Source organism: Aquarana catesbeiana, linkage group LG06, assembly GCF_042186555.1.
Source record: "Aquarana catesbeiana isolate 2022-GZ linkage group LG06, ASM4218655v1, whole genome shotgun sequence".
NCBI classification, from domain to species: Eukaryota; Metazoa; Chordata; class Amphibia; order Anura; family Ranidae; genus Aquarana; species Aquarana catesbeiana.
Window position 1 is genome coordinate 401,592,739 of NC_133329.1, and position 21,571 is coordinate 401,614,309.

The following is a 21,571-nucleotide window of genomic DNA, read 5'->3' on the forward strand; positions in this document are numbered from 1 at the left end:
ACATCTGTTCAGGATTCTAAAAGTCTCTTTGTATCCAGGATTCTAGAAGTCTTTTTTAAGGGTGAGCCGAACACCCCCTGGTTCAGTTCGCACCAGAACATCTGAACAGGCAAAAAATTTGGACGAAAACGCGAACATCGTTAAAGTCCTATGTGACACGAACATGAAAAATAAAAAGTGCTAATTTTAAAGGCTTATATGCAAGTTATTGTCATAAAAAGTGTTTGGGGACCTGGGTCCTGCCCCAGGGGACATAGATCAATGCAAAAAAAAGTTTTAAAATAACGGCCGTTTTCTCGGAAGCAGTGATTTTAATAATTCTTAAAGTGAAACAATAAAAGTGAAATATTCCTTTAAATACCGTGCCTGGGGGGTGTCTATAGTATGCCTGTAAAGTGGCACAGTTTTCCCGTGTTTAGAACAATACCACAGCAAAAAGACATTTCTAAAGGAAAAAAGTACCGTAATCTAAAACTGCTCGTAGCTGTAATGAATTGTCGGGTCTCGGCAATATAGATAAAACTCATTGAAAAAAACGGCATCGGGCCCTCCCCCCAGTCCATTACCAGGCCCTTTGGGTCTGGTATGGATATAAAGGGGAGCCCTGTGCCAAATTTTAAAAAAATGGCGTAGGGGTCCCCCCCAAAATCCATACCAGACCCTTCAGGTCTTTTATGGATTTTAAGGGGAACCCTGCGCCAAAATTAAAAAAAAATGGCATAGGGGTCCCCCCAAAATCCATACCAGACCCTTATCTGAGCATGCAACCTGGCAGGCCGCAGGAAAAGAGGGGGGGATGAGAGAGTGCCCCCCCTCCTGAACCGTACCAGGCCACATGCTCTCAACATGGGGGGGATGTTTTGGGGTACCCCCCAAAACATCTTGTCCCCATGTTGATGGGTACAAGGGCCTCATCCCCACAGCCCTTGCCCGGTGGTTGTGCGGGTCTGCGGGCTTATCGGAATCTGGAAGCCCCCTTTAACAAGGGATGCCCAGATCCCATCCCCCCCCTATGTGAATTGATAACGGGTATAGTGTACCCCTACCATTTCACAAAAAAAAGTGACAAAAATAGTAAAAAAGACAGGAGACACTTTGGGACAAGTCCTTTATTAAAAGATAAAAAAATAAAAATGTCCCGCAATATAAATCCATCTCACGCCGCCGATGAGGGTGGGGCCACATGGTGACGTAAATGGGTGACCCCGGCCCCCCTCTGACGCCCATTTACGTCACCTAGTGGCCCCGCCCTCAGCTATATAACAGCTGTCACCGAGAAGAAGCGTCACTCGGCGGGAGCCTCCCATAGAGGCGGAGCTGTTACGGCTTTTTTTTTTTTCTTTTTTCAGCTCGTCGGGCAGCGTGAGATGGATCTACAGTGCGGGACATTTTTATTTTTGACATGTATACAGCACTCCCAAAACGCCCTGCCCATTGAAATGAATGGGCAGCACTGCTGAAGCGCCTGCAAAGCGCCTTGGCAGCACCACGACACAGACACTTTTAACCCTTTCTTCGGCCGCTAGCGTTGGGTTAAAAGCGCCCTAACGGCCAAAAAGCACCGCTAATACAACGTTAAATCGGCACTAAAACTGGCGGCGCTTTACCGCTAACACGGCGCAGCCCCAGTTTGAAAGGCATCTTAGGTGTCCGATTGTTCACCACAATGTCACAGTCCTGCTAGAAATCTCTGATCGCCGCCATTACTAGTAAAAAAAATTAAATAAATAAATAAATATTCAATAAATCTATCCCCTATTTTGTAGACACGATAACTTTTGCGCAAACCAATCAATATACGCTTAATGGGATTTTTTTTTTTACCAAAAGTATATAGCAGAATAAATATTGGCCTGAATTTATAAATAAATTCGATTTTTAAAATATTTTTTTTTTTTTATATGTTTTATTTGAAAGTAAATAATATATATATATATATATATATATATATATATATATATATATATATATATATATATATATATATATATATATATATATTTTTTTTTTAATTGTCGCTCTTTTTTTTTGTTTATAGCGCAGATAATATTGGCCTAAATTGATGAAGAAATTTGATTGTTCAAATTTTTTTATTGGGTATGTTTTATAGCAGATCGTAAAAAATGTATATATACTTTTTTTACAAAATTTTCGCTTTTTTTTTTTTTTAAAGCGCAAAAAATAAAAAACAGCAGAGGTGATCAAATACCACCAAAAGAAAGCTCTATTTGTGAGGGGAAAAAAAAGGACATCAATTTTATTTGCGCACAGCGTCGCACGACCGCGCCATTGTCAGTTAAAGTAACGCAGTGCTGCAAAAAAATGGCCTGGTCATGAAGGGGGGGAGGGGGTAAATCTTCCGGAGCTGAAGTGGTTAAAGGCAGGGACTGATGTGAAATGCAGAGTATGTAAAGTGCTATGTAGTCACTTCTATATACATACTTGTAATTATAAAAGAAAACGTGAGCTTTTCCACATCTTATGTTTCGATGCACCTGGAATCTCGCTGATTTAAATATCCATTTTTTTTTTTTGGACTTTAAGATTTAAATGCAAATTAGATTGGATTGTAGAAAACATTAATAAAGAAATCCAAGAAATCTTTAAGCACAGAGCCACAGACGTGTTATCACTGAGTCCCTTCCCCCGCTGGCGGTCTGAGCTGCACAGCATATAATTATCCCGCGGTGTGATTATATCATCGCGTCATTCGCAAGACATTGTAAGCGACATTCTCACCAAACAAATAAAAGTCTGAATGGATGCTTTACACTGCACTTTATATTCTTTTTTATTTATTTATTTAAAGTGATAATAAACCCAAAAAGCAAACATTCATTATATTGCAGCTTACCAATTCTTAGATGTGACGGCCGCATTCGTTTTCTTTTTTTTTCTTTTTTTAGGTTTTCCTTCTTTCTATGTTCACCTGGTGATCCAACCAGTAAGTCTTTTCAAACAGAACAAGCTCCCTTGCTGATTTGGCAGTTAGAGGGTTGAGACAAACCATTTACCACTGACATGGGGATGCTTACTATGATCAGCTTTTATTTATTCATGTAAAACCTTTACCCTCCCCCCCCCCAAAAAAAAAAACTGTTGCTGTAATACTTGAGTAACGTCAGTTTGAGTTTGGGACAAAAGAAGAGGCTGAACCAAGAAATGAACTGAGAGTGACGCCCTCCCCCCGGTGTGGAAATAACAGGTCAAACAATAATTAAGAAAAGGAATCTGGACAGCTGCACTGCAATATAAGCCTTTATTGTAGCAGATAGTCAAAGTTCATCTCACAGCAGAAGCAGGGTAAGGCAGCTGACCCATTTCACAACATCATCGTTGCTTATTCATAGCCAACAATGATGTTGTGAAACGCGTCAGCTGCCTCACCCGGCTTCGGCTGTGAGATGAACTTTGACTAAGGCAGCTGACGCGTTTCACAAAATCATCGTTGCTTAATCATAGCTATGAGTAGGCAACAATGATGTTGTGAAATGCGTCAGTTGCCTTACCCTGCTTCGGCTGTTACATGAACTTTGACTATCTGCTACAATAAAGGCTTATATTGGAGTGCGGCTGCCCAGATTCCTTTTCTTCATTAATGGCAGTTTGAGCCGGAGTTCAGCTTCAATCTGTTAGTGTATCTAAATCTGCTCGTCCATATAACCCTCCCCGCCAGACTCCCGCCAGATTTTGGGCGCTCTAAGGCCTCTTGCACATGATACTCCTGTTTGAGCCTCTCCTTTTTCGGATGTATTTTTAGGCGTTTTTTTCTGTATGTATTTGCGCTTATTTTTTTTTTTGTGTGCATTTGAGGATCTTTGCGCAAACTTATTCTTGCGTTCTCATTCTGTATGATATGCAAATGATCATTTGTGCGCATTCACGTGCATTTGCGTGCACGAGGCGTAAATTACTGACCAAAAATGCTTGTTTTTTGTTTTTTTGTTTTTTTTTACTGAAGATTGCGTGGCGCTTGTTTAAGCGCCTGTGTGTATAGGCACATTACAAATAATGGGCTGTATTTTAGCTCAGTAAAAAAAAAAAAAAAAAAAAAAAAAAAAAAAAAGCCGTACTGAGCTTTTTCAAGCCGCTGTGCGCAAGAGCCCTAATACAGGAGGTGTGTTACTGGCCGGATCACCAGGTGAAAACAGAAGGGGGAAAAAAGACTAAAAAATAATAATTGGTAAGCTGCAATATATTACATTTTTGCTCAAATCACTAGTAGAACTGTGAAAAACATGAAAAGATAAATAAACAAATAAACATTTTTTTTTTGTCTATTTTTTTATTTATTTTGTTTATATACTTGTTTTATTTATATATATTTATTTTGTTTTTTTTTTATTTTTTTTTTATTTTTTGCTTATTTGTTTATATGTTTTTCACAGCCCTGTTAGTGATTTGAGCACTATATTGTTTGATTACTTTATGACATTTGTTTAAAGAGGAATTAAGAGAGCAGCATTGTTTTTTTGGGGGGAGATTACTGAAGCACAGAGAAGGTTTATATATATATATATATATATATATATATATATATATATATATATATATATATATATATATACTGTTGTTTATATTACATTTTTGGTTTTTGATTTATTACCACTTTAAAGCATAGAATTGCTTTATGTGCAATGTGACTATGAGATTTGTGTAGAACGTTTTTTTGTTGTTCTATTTTTTTTTTTTATTATTTTTTTTTTATAGTTTTTTATTACTTTATTTAATTTTAATTAATTTTATTGTTATCTTGTAACATATTTTTTTTTTTTCAGATTGACAAGATCCTGAAGCAACGGCATCACTTTTCATCGGATATCTATTTCAAAGCCATCAAATCTCTCACCCTGGGGAAAGTCTTAGGTAGGCCTTCACCCTTACGACATTTGATTTGAAGTGCTGATGGAAGAAGGCGTGAGCTCTGCGGGGGATTTTATATTGCTTTTGCATTATAAAATCTGACCTCCGGCCTTCCCTTCAGTCTTGCAGAGTTGTAGCGGCTCCTCTCCTGGACTGAAACGGCTTCCTCTGATTTCGCCGCACACTGCGAGCTTCTGACAATTTAGGTGCGGGGGTGCATGTCCTGAACTCACACTTCGGGGGGCGCGCAGCCGCACAGATATCAAATTGGGAGCAGCGGCTGTGTCCGTGCAACCAATTGACTTAAAGGGGACTGCCTGCACGGGGGGAGGCATGGAACGCCTGTGCATCCCTGGTGCAGGTAAACACGGGCAGCATATGGACATCCTTACACAGGGCCGCAAGAAATTCAGTATTCATTTTATATATTTCATTATTCTGAATGCAGTTTTCTATGAGTCAGTACCAGGTTTACATTGCGGTCTGTGGCACTCATGTCAGACCAAAGTACAGCCGTGGCCAAAAGTTTTGAGAATGACACAAATATTAATTTTCACAAAGTCTACTGCTTCAGTGTCTTCAGATCTTTTGGTCAGATCTTACTATGGTATACTGAAGTATAATTACAAGCATTTCATAAATGTCAAAGACTTTTATTGACAGTTACATGAGGTTTATGCAAAGAGTCAATATTTGCAGTGTTGACCCTTCTTTTTCAGGACCTCTGCAATTCCCCCTCAATCAACTTCTGGGTCACATCCTGCCTGATGGCAGACCATTCTTGCATAATCAATGCTTGGAGTTTGGCAGAATTTGTGAGGGTTTTTTTTTTTTTGTTCACCCGCCTCTTGAGGATTGACCACAAGTTCTCAATGGGATTATGGTCTGGGGAGTTTCCTGGACATGGAACCAAAAGTTCAATGTTTTGTTCTCCAAGCCACTTAGTTATCACTTTTGCCTTATGGCAAGGTGCTCTGTCATGCTGGAAAAGGCATTGTTCTCCACCAAACTGTTCTTGGATGGTTAGGAGAAGTTGCTCTAGGAGAATGTTTTTGGACAATTCATGGCTGTGTTCTTAAGCCCTGTACACACGATCGGATTTTCCGACGGGAAATGTGTGATGACAGGCTGTTGGCAGAAAATTCGACCGTGTGTACGCTCCTTTGGACAATTGTTGTCGGACTTTCCGCCAACAAATGTTGGATGGCATGTCTTCAAATTTTCCGTGGACAAATGTCTGTTGTTGGATTTTCCGAGCGTGTGTACACAAGTCTGTCGGACAAAAGTCCAAAGTACAAACACGCATGCTCGATAAGCAAGGACGAGCCGGAAGCGGTCGGTCTTGTAAATTAGCGTTCGTAATGGAGAATTAACATTCGCGACGCGGCAAATTCTGAAATCTGGAAATGCGGCGCACAATTCTCTTCTTCTTTAATGGGATAATAATGAAGCTGCTTTGCTGGTGATACTGATGGAGTTATTGCAAATGAATTTTCAAAGGCTTTTTTTTCTAGTGATATCAAGAACAATATTATTATTTTTTTTTTTTTTTTATTTGTGTAAGTTACCACAACACCATTATCCCGTAGTTTTTAAGATCAAAGATACAGCTATGTTGGTGTCCCAATATTACATTGTATTTTTTAAAACGTAACTGCCGACTCCCAAACTGTCATTTGAAGTAAAACACATAGCCAAGTATTATTCTCCACAATTTTTTTTATTGTGCATTAAAAAAAAAAAAAAATTAGACATGAGTGCATTCTATGCATCCAAAAATATAGAAAATATACCAAATCAAATCATTATTCAACCAAAATAATGTCAAAGCAATAACTCCAAGGCCAATAATAATTAACAAGTTATCTCCTCCGATTCCGCAACATGGCTGGTTGACGAACAGCCGTTCAGAACTGAAAAGCACGAAATGAAAAATGCGAAAATAAAAGCACAAATAAACACTCACCACACTTCTACTAACACAAAATTAGCAGAAGGAGTCCAAAGAGTGGCGTTAAAGAGCTGAAAAACCACGTAGTACGTCGCTGCGTTCGTAATTGTTGGCCAACATTTGTGTGACCGTGTGCATGCAAGACAAGTTGGAGCCAACGCCCTTCTGACAAAATTCCATGGTTTTGTTGTCGGAAGGTCCGATCGTGTGAATGGGGCTTTAGGCAAAATTGTGAGTGAGCCCACTCCCTTGGCTGAGAAGCAACCCCACACATGAATGGTCTCAGGATGCACATGACACAGGACTGATGGTAGCGCTCACCTTTTCTTCTCGAGACAAGGTTTTTTCTGGATACCCCAATCGGAAAGGGGATTCATGAAAGAAAATGACCCCAGTCCTCAGCAGTCCAATCCCTGTACCTTTTATTGAATATCAGTCTGTTCCTGATGTTTTTTCCTGGAGAGAAGTGACTTCTTTGCTGCCCTTCTTGACACCAGGCCATTGTCCAAAAGTCTTCTCCTCACTATGCATACCGATGTCCTCACACCTGACTGCTGCCATTCCTGAGCAAGCTCTGCACTGGTGGTGCCCCTGATCCTGATTCCTGAATCAGCTGTAGGAGACGGTCCTGGTGCTTGCTGGACTTTCTTGGGTGCCCTGAAGCCTTCTTCATGAATGCAGTGGAAATGTTTTTTTTTTTTGGGATTAAGTTCATTTTCCTGGTAAAGAGGAACTTTGTAATTCATTTCAATTCATCTGATCACTCCTCATAACATTCTGGAGTGTATGCAAATTGCAAATTGCCATCAGAAAAACTGAGGCAGCAGACTTTGTGAAAGTTAATGTTTGTGTCATTCTCAAAACTTTTGGCCACAGCTGTAGAGCAGGAATCTTTTTAAAGTCACTGTGATTTAAAGTTGCACATATTTGGTGCTCAACATCACATGACAAGTTGCACAAGTGTGAAAGGAACCTTATTGTCTTAAATTACCAATCCGGTGATCCACCAAGAGAAGGAGGGTGCGGGCATCTGAGAATGCTTCATTCAGAGAGCAAAGAAGCCATACAATATAGGGACGCCGCACACGTGAAGATAAATGGAAACGGCTTCAGCTCCTCCATGGGCTTACGCGTTTCACTACGCTCTGCTCCCAGGGCTTAAATGGGAGCTCCACCCAAAATGGGAAGCTCTGCTTGTCTGACTCCTTCCTGGTTTTGACAGGTACTCGCTTCCACTTTTGGCTGAGTGTGCCCCCCCTTCTCCTTCCTCTGCAGCTGGCCCATTCACAGAGCGTAGAGCACTTCACACAGGCGCAGTAGGGAACAAGCTGTGAAGCTGCAAGGCTTCACTGTCGGCTCCCTTAGTGGAGATGGTGGTGGCAGCACCTGATGGCCGATTGAAAAATCAGCTCAGGTGAGGACACCGCTGAATTCCTGGACAGGTAAGTGTCCTAATATACTATATTACCAAAAGTATTGGGACGCCTGCATTTAGAACTTTAATGGCATCCCAGTCTTATGCCCCGTACACACGATCAGATTTTCTGAGAACAAATGTTGGATGTGAGCTTGTTGGCGGAATGTCCGACTGTGTGTATGCTCCATCGAACATTTGTTGTCGGACTTTCCGCTAACAAATGTTGGCTAGCAGGTTCTCAAATTTTCCGCCAACAAATTTTTGTTGTCAGACTTTCTGATCGTGTGTACACAAGTCCGTAGCACAAAAGTTCACGCATGCTCAGAATCACGTACGAGCCGGAAGCGCTCGGTCTTGTAAAACTAGCGTTCATAATGGAGATCTCACGTACGTCTTGTACTTCACTATGTTCGTAATTGTTGGCAAACATTTGTGAGACCGTGTGTATGCAAGACAAGTTGTGGCCAACAACCTTCGAACAAAAATCCACGGTTTTGTTGTCGGAAAGTCCGATCGTGTGTACGAGGCATTAGTCCGTAGGGTTCAATATTGAGTTGGCCCACCCTTTGCAGCTATAACAGCTTCAACTCTTCTGGGAAGGCTGTCCACAAGGTTTAGGAGTGTGTCTATGGGAATGTTTGACCATTCTTCCAGAAGCGCATTTGTGAGGTCAGGCACTGATGTTGGGCGAGAAGGCCTGGCTTGCAGTCTCTGCACTAATTTATCCCAAACGTGTTCTATTGGGTTGAGGTCAGGACTGTGCAGGCCAGTCAAGTTCCTCCACCCCAAACTCGCTCATCCATGTCTTTATGGACCTTGCTTTGTGCACTGGTCCAAATCATTTGGTGGAGGGGGGATTATGGTGTTGGGTTGTTTTTCAGGGGTTGGACTTGGCCCCTTAGTTCCAGTGAAGGGAACTCTTAAGGCGTCAGCATACCAAGACATTTTGGACAATTTCATGATCCCAACTTTGAGGGAAGAGTTTGGAGATGGCCCCTTCCTGTTCCAACATGACTGCTCACCAGTGCACAAAGCAAGGTCCATAGAGACACTTTATGGACTTCATTTTTTTGCGCAGGATCATTTAGTCAGCCAGATCCTACATAAGTACACCAGAAATATATTTCCCAGGCGTGCAAGGATCCTAAATGTGTTATCGATGGATGTCTTCAATGTGAAATAATTGTCCTCCTTTCAGGCCTCATAGATAAAATGACATCAATTAACAATAATAAAATGCGTCGTGAGTCGCTGAATGTCAAGTTAAGTTTTAATGATGCGTAATTACAATCGCTTTTCTAGTCAGGTGAGATGAAAGGACGGGAGAAATGATTCCATTGTTTCTTTGTATTGCACTGTCATCTATATGACAGAATATATACAGCACTATTTTCCACAATCATCATTTTCCAAAGAGAGAGAGAGAAGGTGTCAGGAGCTGAGCAAGGGAAATTACTATGTATCTTGTGGTTATTGTAAAAATATTACAATACGTTTAGATTTTTTTGCATGTTGTCTTTTTTTTCTATTTTTTTAAAAATATATTTCATATGCATACTTCCAGACACTAGGGGGTGACAGAGATACCGAATGCGGGCACCCAGCAGCAGGGATGACCAGGTTTGTGTAGCTGCACTCAGTCTATATATGATTAACAACTTGCGGACCACCCACTGTACATACTGTTTATTGTGGCAGGGCGGCCGCTCTGCGCCGAATCACGTACCTAGTGCGTGATCCGCCACTTCAGGCGAGCATGCGCTCCGCCGGCGACCCACTCCCGTTGTGATTAGACACAGCGGGAGCTGATCTGCGGGTACCGCAGAGAGCAAGAACGGCGGACTGCCTATGTAAACAAGGCAGATCGCTGTTCTGTCAGTAGGGAAGGCATGGATCCCATGCTCCTGCTAAACAGGAACATGAATCAATGCCTTCCCTTAGTAAAAGCACCTCCCCCACACAAAAGCTGGCTAGGCACACAGTTAACCCTTTGATCACCCCTGATGTTTAACCCCTTCCCAGCCAGTGTCATTAGTACAATGACAGTGCACATTTTTAGCACTGATCACCCCTTTCCCTCTGACGTCACGGGAAAACTCATAGGGAAGTCCCTGTCAAGTCCCTGTGCATCAGAGGGGGCGGGGTCACCGGGTGGCCCCGCTCTCCATTATTGAAGAAGTGTCAGAAGACGAGAAGCGTCACACAGCGGGAGCCTCCCATCATGGCTGCTGAGCGGCCCAAGAACGAAGAAGGGAAGAAGATGCCACGGAGGAAGATGCCGGATGAGAACACTGGAGCAAGAAGCAGGGGATCAGAGGAAGAACCAGAGAAAGAAGAAGATGGAGGAAGAAACCGAAGGAAGATAGAAGAAAGAAGATAGAAGAAAGAAGATGGAAAGAAGAAGACTTGAAATAAAGGAATTGTCAAAAACTGTCTCTTGTCATTTTTAACATTTTTGACACTTTTTTCTGAAATGGTAGGGGTACTTTTGTACCCCCTTACCATTTCACACGGGGGGACAGGATCTGGGGGTCCCCTTGTTAAAGGGGGCTTCCAGATTCCGATAAGCCCCCCGCCCGCAGACCCCCACAACCACCGAGCAAGGGTTGTGGGGATGAGGCCCTTGTCCCCATCAACATGGGGACAAGGTGCTTTGGGGGGGACCCCAAAGCACCCTCCTAATGTTGAGGGCATGTGGCCTGGTACAGTTCAGGAGGGGGGGTGCTCTCTCGTCCCCCCCTCTTTTCCTGCGGCCTGCCAGGTTGCTCGGATAAGGGTCTGGTATTGATTTTTGGGGGGACCCCACGCCATTTTTTTTTTAAATTTTGGCGCGGAGTTCCCCTATTATCCATACCAGACCTGAAGGGCCTCGTATGGAATTTAGGGGGACCCTCATGCCATTTTAAAAAAAAAATTTTGTTCGGGGTTCCCCTGTGGGGAAATCCCATGCCGTTTTTATCAATGAACTTTTATGTGTATTGTCGGACCAGCAATTCATTAATAACCGCGAGTAGTTTTAAATGACTTTTTTTCCTTTGAAATGTTATTTTGCTGTCAGACTGTTTAAACATTGGAAAAATGCGCCCCTTTACAGGCATACTATAGACACCCCCCAGGTACGAAATTTAAAGGGATATTACACTTTTATTGTTTCTCTTTAAGCATTATTAAAATCACTGCTCCCGAAAAAACGGCCATTTCTAAAACTTATTTTTGCATTGATACATGTCCCCTGGGGCAGGACCCGGGTCCCCAAACACTTTTTATGACAATAACTTGCATATAAGCCTTTAAAATGAGCACTTTTGATTATTCATGTTCGTGTCCCATAGACTTTAACGGTGTTCGCGTGTTCGAACAAATTTTTTGCCTGTTCGCATTTTCTGGTGCGAACAGAACAGGGGGGTGTTCAGCTCATCCCTAGTCATTGCCATACTTTTTCAGTTTTTAGCTATTTCAGACTTACTCTGGGTTTGAGTGCTGCACTGCTTTCATTTAAAGCTTTGGACCCATTTTGGAGATCCTGGAGTGTTGGTGACATACTTTGCGCTTTAAATATTCTTCATTCCAGCCAGTGGTAGCTGAAGCCCCCATTTATATCTGCAGTTTCAGGAACATGTGCATTGCATATATCTTGCTTGAACTTTTGTACCAGGTGCCCTCCTCAACACTTGACAATGACCCATAATGGCCATGCTGTCATATTAGGTCAATGATGTCATAAGCATCCCGTCCAGAGCTGATGGCTCAACTCTACCAGCTTCCCTCCAGATTAAGTCAATCATGGGTTTGGATCAAACAGAAGCCCGTCCCTACACCCCACCATAATACTTACAGTATATAAACTGTTTGGACATCCAAATCCAAAACCATAGCCATCAATATGAAGCTGGCCCACTTTTCAGGCCATAACAGCCTCAGCTGTTCTGGGAAGGCTTACCACATTGGAATGTGCCTGGGAGAATTTGTGCTTGGTTGGTTAACCCCCTCCCCCCATTTAGGCTGTATGGTATCCTAGAGACATTAAATCAAGGTTTCTCAACCAGGGTTCCTCCAGAGTTTGCTAGGGGTTCCTTGAGCAATGAGCAATTTCTGCCTCTCAGATAATTTCTCACTGACACCATTGATCTTTCTAGCAGGGAGTAATTCATCTCAATGACCACAAGTGTAAGGAGCATTCTTCCCACTGACCATAACACTAATGTATCATGAGTAGGAGACATAGGGTTTCTAAACCAGTGTTCCATGGAACCCCAGGGTTCCTGCAGAGGTTACTAGGGGTTCCTTGAACAATGAACAATTTCTGGCTCTCAGATAAGTTTCCAATGACACCGTTAATCTTTTTATCTATCTGTGGGGGGGTAGTTCTTCCCAACGACAAGTGTGAGAAGCATTCTTCCCATTGACCATCACACTAATGTATCATGAGTTGTATCATTTTTAGCAGGAGTTTTCTGAGACCAGAATGTTATTTCAAGGGCTCCTCTGTGTTGAAAAGTCACCGTTTTCAAAGGTTGCATTAGACTGTAAGCTTTGTGGGCACAGAGCGAGTGAAATATTCAATATAATCTCTATTGCAAGGTGTAATTTAATGACATTTTAGAAATTATAATGTAGATAAAAAGAGCCGAGCCTCCAGGAGAGTACATTAGATTTCAGAGTTTTGCGCAGGCTATAAAATAAACTATAAACGGAAGCAAGGTTTATGAAGTATTAACACATATTGCTGATATTATTTACTTTAATCTGTACAAATTCACATGCATAACTATAGATACATAAAAGAGTGCCGGATCCCTTTTTATGTGCACCTGCTGCCTATGCATAATAAATAAGGCTGTTTTATGAGCTGAAGTGACATTCAGCCCGCCAGTTCTCTAGCAAAAGGCACAAGCCACAGAATTCCCAGGAAGGGCATTGATATGGTGCAGGTAAGCTCTAGTCTCTAAAAATAAAGGGGCGTATTTAAAAAAAAAAAAAAAGTGAACCTCCTTTGCTGACATTTACCCCTCACAATTTGTAGAATGTAGAAGTAGTGGCCGCTAGGAGTTATAAATCCTATTTTATAGTGTGCCACGTGTGCAACAAATGGGACCATTAGGCCCCTTTCACATCAGTGGACAGATCAAGTCTGCCTGTCTGTTTTTTTTTGGGTGGACACGATCAGCAGGGCTGGGACAAGGGGTGGGCAGGAGGGGCAGTTGCGCAGTGAAGCAAAGGGACAAAAAATAGATACAGGGTGGTACACCCATTCTATGGTATGTATTAATAGTGGGGGGAGGGTGGCGCAATTATGAATCCTTTCCCTGGGCTCTACATCCGCCCACTCCTTAAAATCATCAAAAAATCAGACCTCTGCTTCCACTCATACGCTGACGATACCCAAATCTACTTTCGCATCACCGGACAAAAATACCACCATCAGCAACTAGAGAAAAGCCTCACTTTGATAGATGACTGGATGACCATTAGTTCCCTCAAACTCAACGGGTCAAAAACAGAACTTCTCTTCCTAAACGCTAACCAAAATCACAAAACCAAGACTCCATGGGCACCTCCCACCATCTTTGGACAAACCATCTCTCTGAGCACCAAAGCCAAGAGTCTCGAAGTTATCTTTGACTCAGAAATGACAATGGATGCACAAATAGGATCAGTAGTTAGCGGATCTCACCATCTCCTCCGCCTGCTTCGCAGACTCATCCCCTTCATCCCAGAAGAGAACAAAGCAGCAGTAGTTGGAACAATCATCAATTCCCGTCTCGACTACGCAAACTCACTGTACATAGGATTACGCCAATATCAGTTTGCGCGCTTACAGGCTATTCAAAACACGGCGGCAAGACTGCTAACAGGAAAAAAACCCTGGGAGTCCATCTCTCCATCCCTGAGGAGCCTACATTGGCTAACGGTAAAGAATCGGATCACATTCAGGACCCTCTGCCTCACCCACAAATGCATACAAAGTAACGCCCCTCAATACCCCAGAGAGAAAATAAAACACTACACACCCAATCGCAATCTGTGATCATCTAACCAAAACCTCCTCCTCGTTCCCAAATACCGCTACAAAGCAAGGGGAGAACGCAGATTCGCAGTCCAGGGACCTCGGCTATGGAACACTCTTCCGACTCACATCCGCATGGAAGAAAACCATCTGGCCTTCAGGAAAAAACTCAAGACCTACCTCTTCTAAGAAGCTGACAACACAAAACGCATTTAGCGCCTTGAGGCGATTCCGTTCGCATTTGCAGCGTGTTACAGATCATTCATTCATTCATTCATGACTGTGTCTCGGTACTGCCGATCAGACCACCCATTGTTCATTATGTGTCCATTTACACCCACCTGCATCCGATCTGGGCCAACAATGGATTGGATGACAGTCGGATGGAAACAAACAGGTGGTCCGTTTCCATCCAAATGCCCCATAGAGAATAGCAGGCTGTGTCTGCTCTGCATAGCGGAGTGGACATGGACCTGTCATCCGCCTGCTTAGCGGCGGATCAGCTGCCTGTAGCTTCCAAAACCATTCTGCGCATTTTTGCATTTTGATGCACCTTAATGCACACTTTTTCAGAACCTGGTCTAGATTGCTGTTGGCTTCAGAAGGACTTCTGATTTCAAAATTTACCAAATTTTCTGAGGCTCCCAGTTTTGTAAAGAGTTTGGTCAAACTACAACGGATCAAACTTTCCAGAAGTTCACTGATCTTCTCCATATAAAAAACAATTAGACAGTTCAAGAGGTTGTTCAGAGAGTGAAGCCACTCACAATGGCCGTGACTCGTACCCAGAACCGGGAACTCCAGAGGGACGTCGCTGATTCAGCTCCTGAGAAATATCAGAAGCCCGTGAGTGATTCAACTATTTTGTCTTCTACTGAAATATAATTTTGTGTGGACTGTCCATCCTTTGCTGCTGTATATTTTCCTAATTATAAAATCTTTCTTGCATGTTTCCAAGTCACTTAGGTTATTAAATAGATGATATATTTCAATTTGGGGTAATTAATTTTTCATTATAAAATACTACACTCGGTTAAGCTCCTCAGCATGCTTGATTTTTGGAAAAAAAAAATGACACATATTAAATTAACTGCATTTATTACTGGAAACCAACCTAAATTATCCATCAATCTCTAAAGATTTTTTTCCTTAATACCTAGCTGCAGATACCACTACTTAGAACAGAACTCTATGACCCTTTTTTGTGCCATAAATTGGCACAAATAATTCACCAAAAAAAATAAATACGGTAAATAAAACCTCAATATCTGAGTAAATCATTCTATAAATCTCTGTAAATGTTTCTTAGTTTCATAGTTGGTATGGTTAAATAGAGACACCGGTTCATCTAGTTCAACCTGTGTAGGTGTGTGTATGTATGTATGTGTTATGCCCCGTACACATGAGCGGAATTTCCGTCGGAAAAAACTTGGATGGTTTTTCCGACGGAATTCCGCTCAAGCTTGGCTTGCATACACACAGTCACACAAAAGTTCTCTGAACTTTCGGCCATCAAGAACGCGGTGACGTAGAGCACTACGACAAGCCGAGAAAATGAAGTTCAATGCTTCTGAGCATGCGTCAAATTGTTTCCCAGCATGTGTAGGAATTTTGCGCACCGGAATTGGTACAGACGATCAGAATTTTCTATAGGAACTTTTTCCGAACGAAAAATAGAGAACCTGCTCCCAGTCTTTTGCTGGTGGGAATTTGCATGCAAAAGTCCGATGGAGCATACACACGGTCGGAATTTCCGACCAAAAGCTTACATCGGACTTTTGCTGGGGGAATTTCCGATCGTGTTTACGGGGCATAAGTGTGTCCATGTAAGTTAAATGTCCCATATCCCTGTATATTGCATTCGCTAAGGTGCCCAACTTGTGACGACGGGAAATGTTGGATGTGAGCTTGTTGTCGGAAAGTCCGACCGTGTGTACGCTCCATCGAACATTTGCTGTCGGAATTTCTGGCCACAAATGTTTGAGAGCAGGTTCTCAAATTTTCCACCGACTTCACTTGTTGTCGGAATGTCCGTTCGTGTGTACACAAGTCCGTCGCACAAAAGCTCATGCATGCTCGGAATCAAGCAGAAGGAGCCGCACTGGCTATTGAACCTCCTTTTTCTCGGTTTGTCGTACGTCTTGTATGTCACCGTGTTCTTGCGTTTGGAATTTCCAACAACATTTGTGTGACTGTGACTGTGTGTATGCAAGACAAGTTTGAGCCAATATCCTTCGGAAAAAAATCCACGGTTTTGTTGTCTGAAATTCCAATTGTGTGTATGCGGCATAAGAGTTTTTAGACACTTCCCACTGACACCACTGATTGTGGAAGGGCATTCCACATCCTTACCACTCTCACAGTAAAGAACCCCTTACATAGTTTAAGGTTGAACAGCTTCTCCTCCAATTTCATTGAGTGGCAGCATGCCCTCTTAAGCTCCCTGAGTAGTTTCCTCCCGATGCTAGAATCACCATTTAGGTATTTGTATATTGCTATCATATCTCCTCTCAAGTGTCTCCTCTTCAGGGAGAATAAGTTTAAGGTTTGTAGTTATTCTTTGTAACTGAGTTCCTCCAGCCCTCTGATTAATTTTGTCGCCCTTCTCTGGACTCTCTCCAGTTCTAGCACATCCTTCCTGTCACTGCCTTTCCACAAGCATTGCGGCTACTTTGGGGCATTGGGAGAAGGTATCTTTGAGGTGGCCTACTTGATCTACCCCATTCTAGGTATGCCTGGCAGCAAAACGCCAAGCAAGGGCTAAGGTCACGGATGGGCTTTTTTATACCGAGTAGAACACAGAAACTATTCACCAATTGCAGGCTCAATGTCGTACTGTCAGTGCTTCGCTGCAAGAACTATAGAGAAAGGCTTACAGTATATGTACATGAGCAAAGGTCAGCTCATAGAGATACTGTATGAACCTATTCCTGGACCTGTAATCAATTTTGCAATAGACTCAGTTGTCCATGGATAAATCACCGTAAAAGAACTTCACCACAAGGCTGCATGACACTATCTTTAGGTTCATAAGTCCTGTAGCCTTCATGGTATCTCCACGAGCCACCTTCTAGACTTATGAGCCTAAAGATGGTGACAGCAAGCCCTGTGGTGGAGTTCTTTCAGGGCTATTTATCCATGGACAAATGAGTCTATTGAAAATTGACTGAGTCCACTTAAGGTAAGAAGGTGATTTTGGAATGGGGGGTTGCTAAATCTGACTGGAGCTTAATTTTACAATTTGGGATAAAGTGGGGACAAATTAGAACCTATGCCAGGTATTTATTTCACCCTCCTTGTTTCTTTTGTTGACCATTGTCTCCTGACTAAAAGGTGAGGGAAAAAAATCCAAAATGTTTAATTTGTCAATGGAACAGAAGATAAATCCTCCAATTAGAACAGTTATTGTGGTGGCAACTGTTGAAGAGAGTTAATATCTGGAGCTTGTCCCTGATCATCCAAATTGGCTCAGCCTCTAGACCCTCTAGCGGGGAATCCCCCGAAGTGTTCCTTACAGATAAGGATAGTAGAATTGTTCAGGTATCTGGGAATTATAATCTTCCCCCTCCCTTGCAGATGAACTTAAACTAAATCGGTTCCCTGTCTTAACCAAATTTAACCTTAAAAAATTGACTTCAAATGATCTGGGTGCCACAACTACTATATGTCTTGCATAATTCCCCAGTATTGGTTTTTCAAACTTGATAGATTCTTTATTTAGGGACTTCATTTAGAAGCAAAGAGACCCCCCCAATTAAACCTTCCACTCTTCAGTTACCCAAAGACATGGGGGGTTCCTGTGGTTCCTACATGAGGACTTATGTGAAAGCATCCCAGTTACAGCATATGGCTGGGTTTGGAAACATCAATACAGAAGACCCAAATCTGGGAATATTTGTGCAAGTATCAATTATCAGAATTCCTTGAGGGTGGATGTCAGTCTGGAGGAGTGGGCGTTCCTAGGTGTGCTACCATACGTGCGCAGCCTATTGTATTAGGGTGTGCACCCCAAAGCTCAAACATGCATGCCTAGGGGGGGAATCTGCAACACATGTAGTGATTTGGGTGTGCCTAGGCACACCTGGCACACCCCCTGTGCACGACTATGTGTGCTACATTTGTATACAGACCGCCTTAGGTAACCTGTACAACTGTGCAAGCTTTAAAGAATTGTATTAGGCAGAAAAACGGATCACGGAGCAGTGGAAAGCTAATGTTGATTAGGAGTCAAGTTCTCTGTGAAATATGTGAGCTTTCATTCATATAAAAAGGCATGCTGAGAGACTGTGTTTACCGACAGAGTCATGTGCACCCTAAAAATAGAATTTAATGACACAAAAAAGTGCAAATGTGAGCCCTGCGCTCCGGGCGATTGGAATGAAATGCAGAGATGTGGGATGAGGGTGCTGATGCAACAAAGTGTGTGTGTTATGAGCCCTGGGCCTGGGAACCCTGTGCTCTTTTACACTGATATATTGATTTTTTTTTAAGCAGTCTAAAATACTTTTTTTTTTTTTCTTAAATTCCAGCTCTTGATGCTTCCAAAAAAAAAAAAAAAAGGCTAATACTAAATGTTTTTAAACCAAATAATTCCAATAAAGGCTACAATGATTTGTGTGACTATCCCACCTTCACATTCTATGATCTCCAGGTAGACCCCACCATGCTTCCCCTGCAATCTTTATTTTAATTTTCAGGTGGTGGTTTGTCACGTTAAAGTGAACCTTCACCCAAAAATGGATGTCATATTGCCCAGCCCCCCCCCCCCCTCCCTTTCTTACAATTGTAAATATACAGTATATATATACACACAGTATCTCACAAAAGTGAGTACACCCCTCACATTTTTGTAAATATTTTACTATATCTTTTCATGTGACAACATTAAGAAATGACACTTTGCTACAATGTAAAGTAGTGAGTGTACAGCTTGTATAACAGTGTAAATTTGCTGTCCCCTCAAAATAACTCAACACACAGCCATTAATGTTTAAACCGCTGGCAACAAAAGTGAGTACACCCCTAAGTGAAAATGTCCAAATTGGGCCCAATTAGCCATTTTCCCTCCCCGGTGTCATGTGACTCGTTAGTGTTACAAGGTCTCAGGTGTGAATGGGGAGCAGGTGTGTTAAATTTGATGTTATCGCTCTCACTCTCTCATACTGGTCACTGGAAGTTCAACATGGCACCTCATGGCAAAGAACTCTCTGAGGATCTGAAAAAAAAGAATTGTTGCTCTACATAAAGATGGCCTAGGCTGATGAAATTATAGTTCAGAATACTGACTTAGAGAGGATTCTGATGGATCCGGACCCGAAAAAAAGAATTTCTAGATATTATGGGGCGGTGGGCCCAGGGGTGGGGACTACAACCTCTAGATCTATGGAACGTTGGGTCACGATTGTCCCTGAGCTGTCGGAAGAAATGTGGCAGGAGGTGCTGGATACATATCTAATATCAGTAGTCTCTTCCACGGATAAAATGATTCAATTCCGGTACCTACATCAACAGTACTATACACCTACTAGATTGTATCGAATGCATAGACGGGAATCGGCCATTTGTCATAAGTGTGGGAGGGCGGAGGGTACTTTCTTACACATGACTTGGGAATGTGTAAAGGTAAGACCATTATGGTCGCAGGTGACAGAATTCATTTCGGAACAGTTTGATTTGCCAAATATTTGCTCTCCCTTAAGGTGTCTCCTAGGGGTGTTTGGACAAGAACAAATGAGTACACACACAAAATTATTCCTGAGAATTTTATTTTTTGGAGTACGAAAGCTTATTGCCAGAAGATGGATACATGATGAACCGCTGACACTGGGGATGTGGAAAAAAGTAATTAACTCTGATGTCTTGATGTATAAAATGACTTATGAAGCTAGGGGGGCCTCAAAAAAATTTCAAAAAGTATGGTTTAGATGGGTTGACTCTGCTGATACCCTGGAAGGCGAGGGATAAATATTTTGCGGGGAGGATGTTTTTTGGATTTTTTTACCTATTTCAGGAAAGTGAATAGGCAAAGGACGGATGATAGTGAGCGCAATTTTTCTGTTTGGGCTGATGAGAGGGTGGTTGTTTCTTTTTTTCTGGTTCGCTTTACTTTGTGGGCCATTCTACCAAAGACAGACTTATGGGTGGGTGAGGGAGGGAGGGGAGAAGTTGCTGGTTGTAATATGCTGGTTGTTTTTATTTTTTGTTCTGGTTTAAAAAATGCACATATATTGATTGAGTGATAAGGACGGCGAACTCAGGAATCTACATGTATGAGCATGGAAATATTTTTTTACTAATGAAGGTTAAATTTGTTCAATGTACGCCTCTATTATGATTTGTATGTCACGTCATTATCAGATGTAATGTATAAATTTTGACTCTGTGCGCAATAAAAACTTTTGATAAAAAAAAAAAAAAAAAAAAGATGGCCTAGGCTATAAGGAGATTGCCAAGGCCCTGAAACTGAGCTGCAGCATGGTGGCCAAGACCATACAGCGGTGTAACAGGACAGGTTCCATTCAGAACAGGCCTCGCCATGGTCTGCAGGGACAGGCCCAGAGGTGGTTGACGCCACGCCAGCTGGAGCCAGGAATGGTGGTGTGTGATAATGGCACAAACCTGTCCGCCCTTAGACAGGGAAAGTTGACACATGTGCCATGCCTGGCACATCTCCTAAATTTGGTGGTGCATAATTTCCTAAATAGGTACCAAGGGTTGGAAGATCTGCTAAAGCTGGCCAGAAGAGTCTGTAGCAATGTCAGGCAGTCATACACAGCCAGTGCTCTTTTGGCTGAAATTCAGCGGGAATTCCATCTGCCCATAAACCGCCTGATTTGTGACATGCCCACCAGGTGGAACTCAACTTTGACAATGCTGCAGGGGCTGCACCTGCAGCAGAGGGCCTTCAACGAGTTCCTGTGTGAGTATGGCACAATGACAGGCACAGGCCGGCTCGGCTTTTTTTCCCCATGCTAATGGTTGCTCATAAAGGATGCATCCACTGTACTGCCACAAGGATGGTGAGCCGTGACAGTGTATGCATCAGTGACACAATCCCTGTTGTGTTCCTGCTGGAGCAGACTCTGCGTGGCATTATGGACAGGGCACTTAAGGCAGAGCAGCAGAAGGAAGTCTTAGTCCGTAGGGTTCAGTATTGAGTTGTCCCACCCTTTGCAGCTATAACAGCTTCAACTCTTCTGGGAAGGCCGTCCACAAGGTTTAGGAGTGTGTCTATGGGAATGTTTGACCATTCTTCCAGAAGCGCATTTGTGAGGTCAGGTCCATAAAGACATGGATGAGTGAGTTTGGGGTGGAGGAACTTGACTGGCCTGCC

The 21,571-nt window shown here is 42.5% G+C and overlaps 1 protein-coding gene across 1 annotated transcript in view; it reads left to right on the forward strand.

The window, feature by feature from the left end:
* Positions 1-21,571, forward strand: part of LOC141147242 (contactin-associated protein-like 5) — a 585,111-nt gene that overhangs the window by 523,780 nt on the left and 39,760 nt on the right. The window contains exon 21 of the mRNA XM_073634434.1: positions 4,779-4,866. Within this exon, the coding sequence (XP_073490535.1) occupies positions 4,779-4,866 (88 nt within the window). The remainder of the gene's footprint in view (positions 1-4,778; positions 4,867-21,571) is intronic.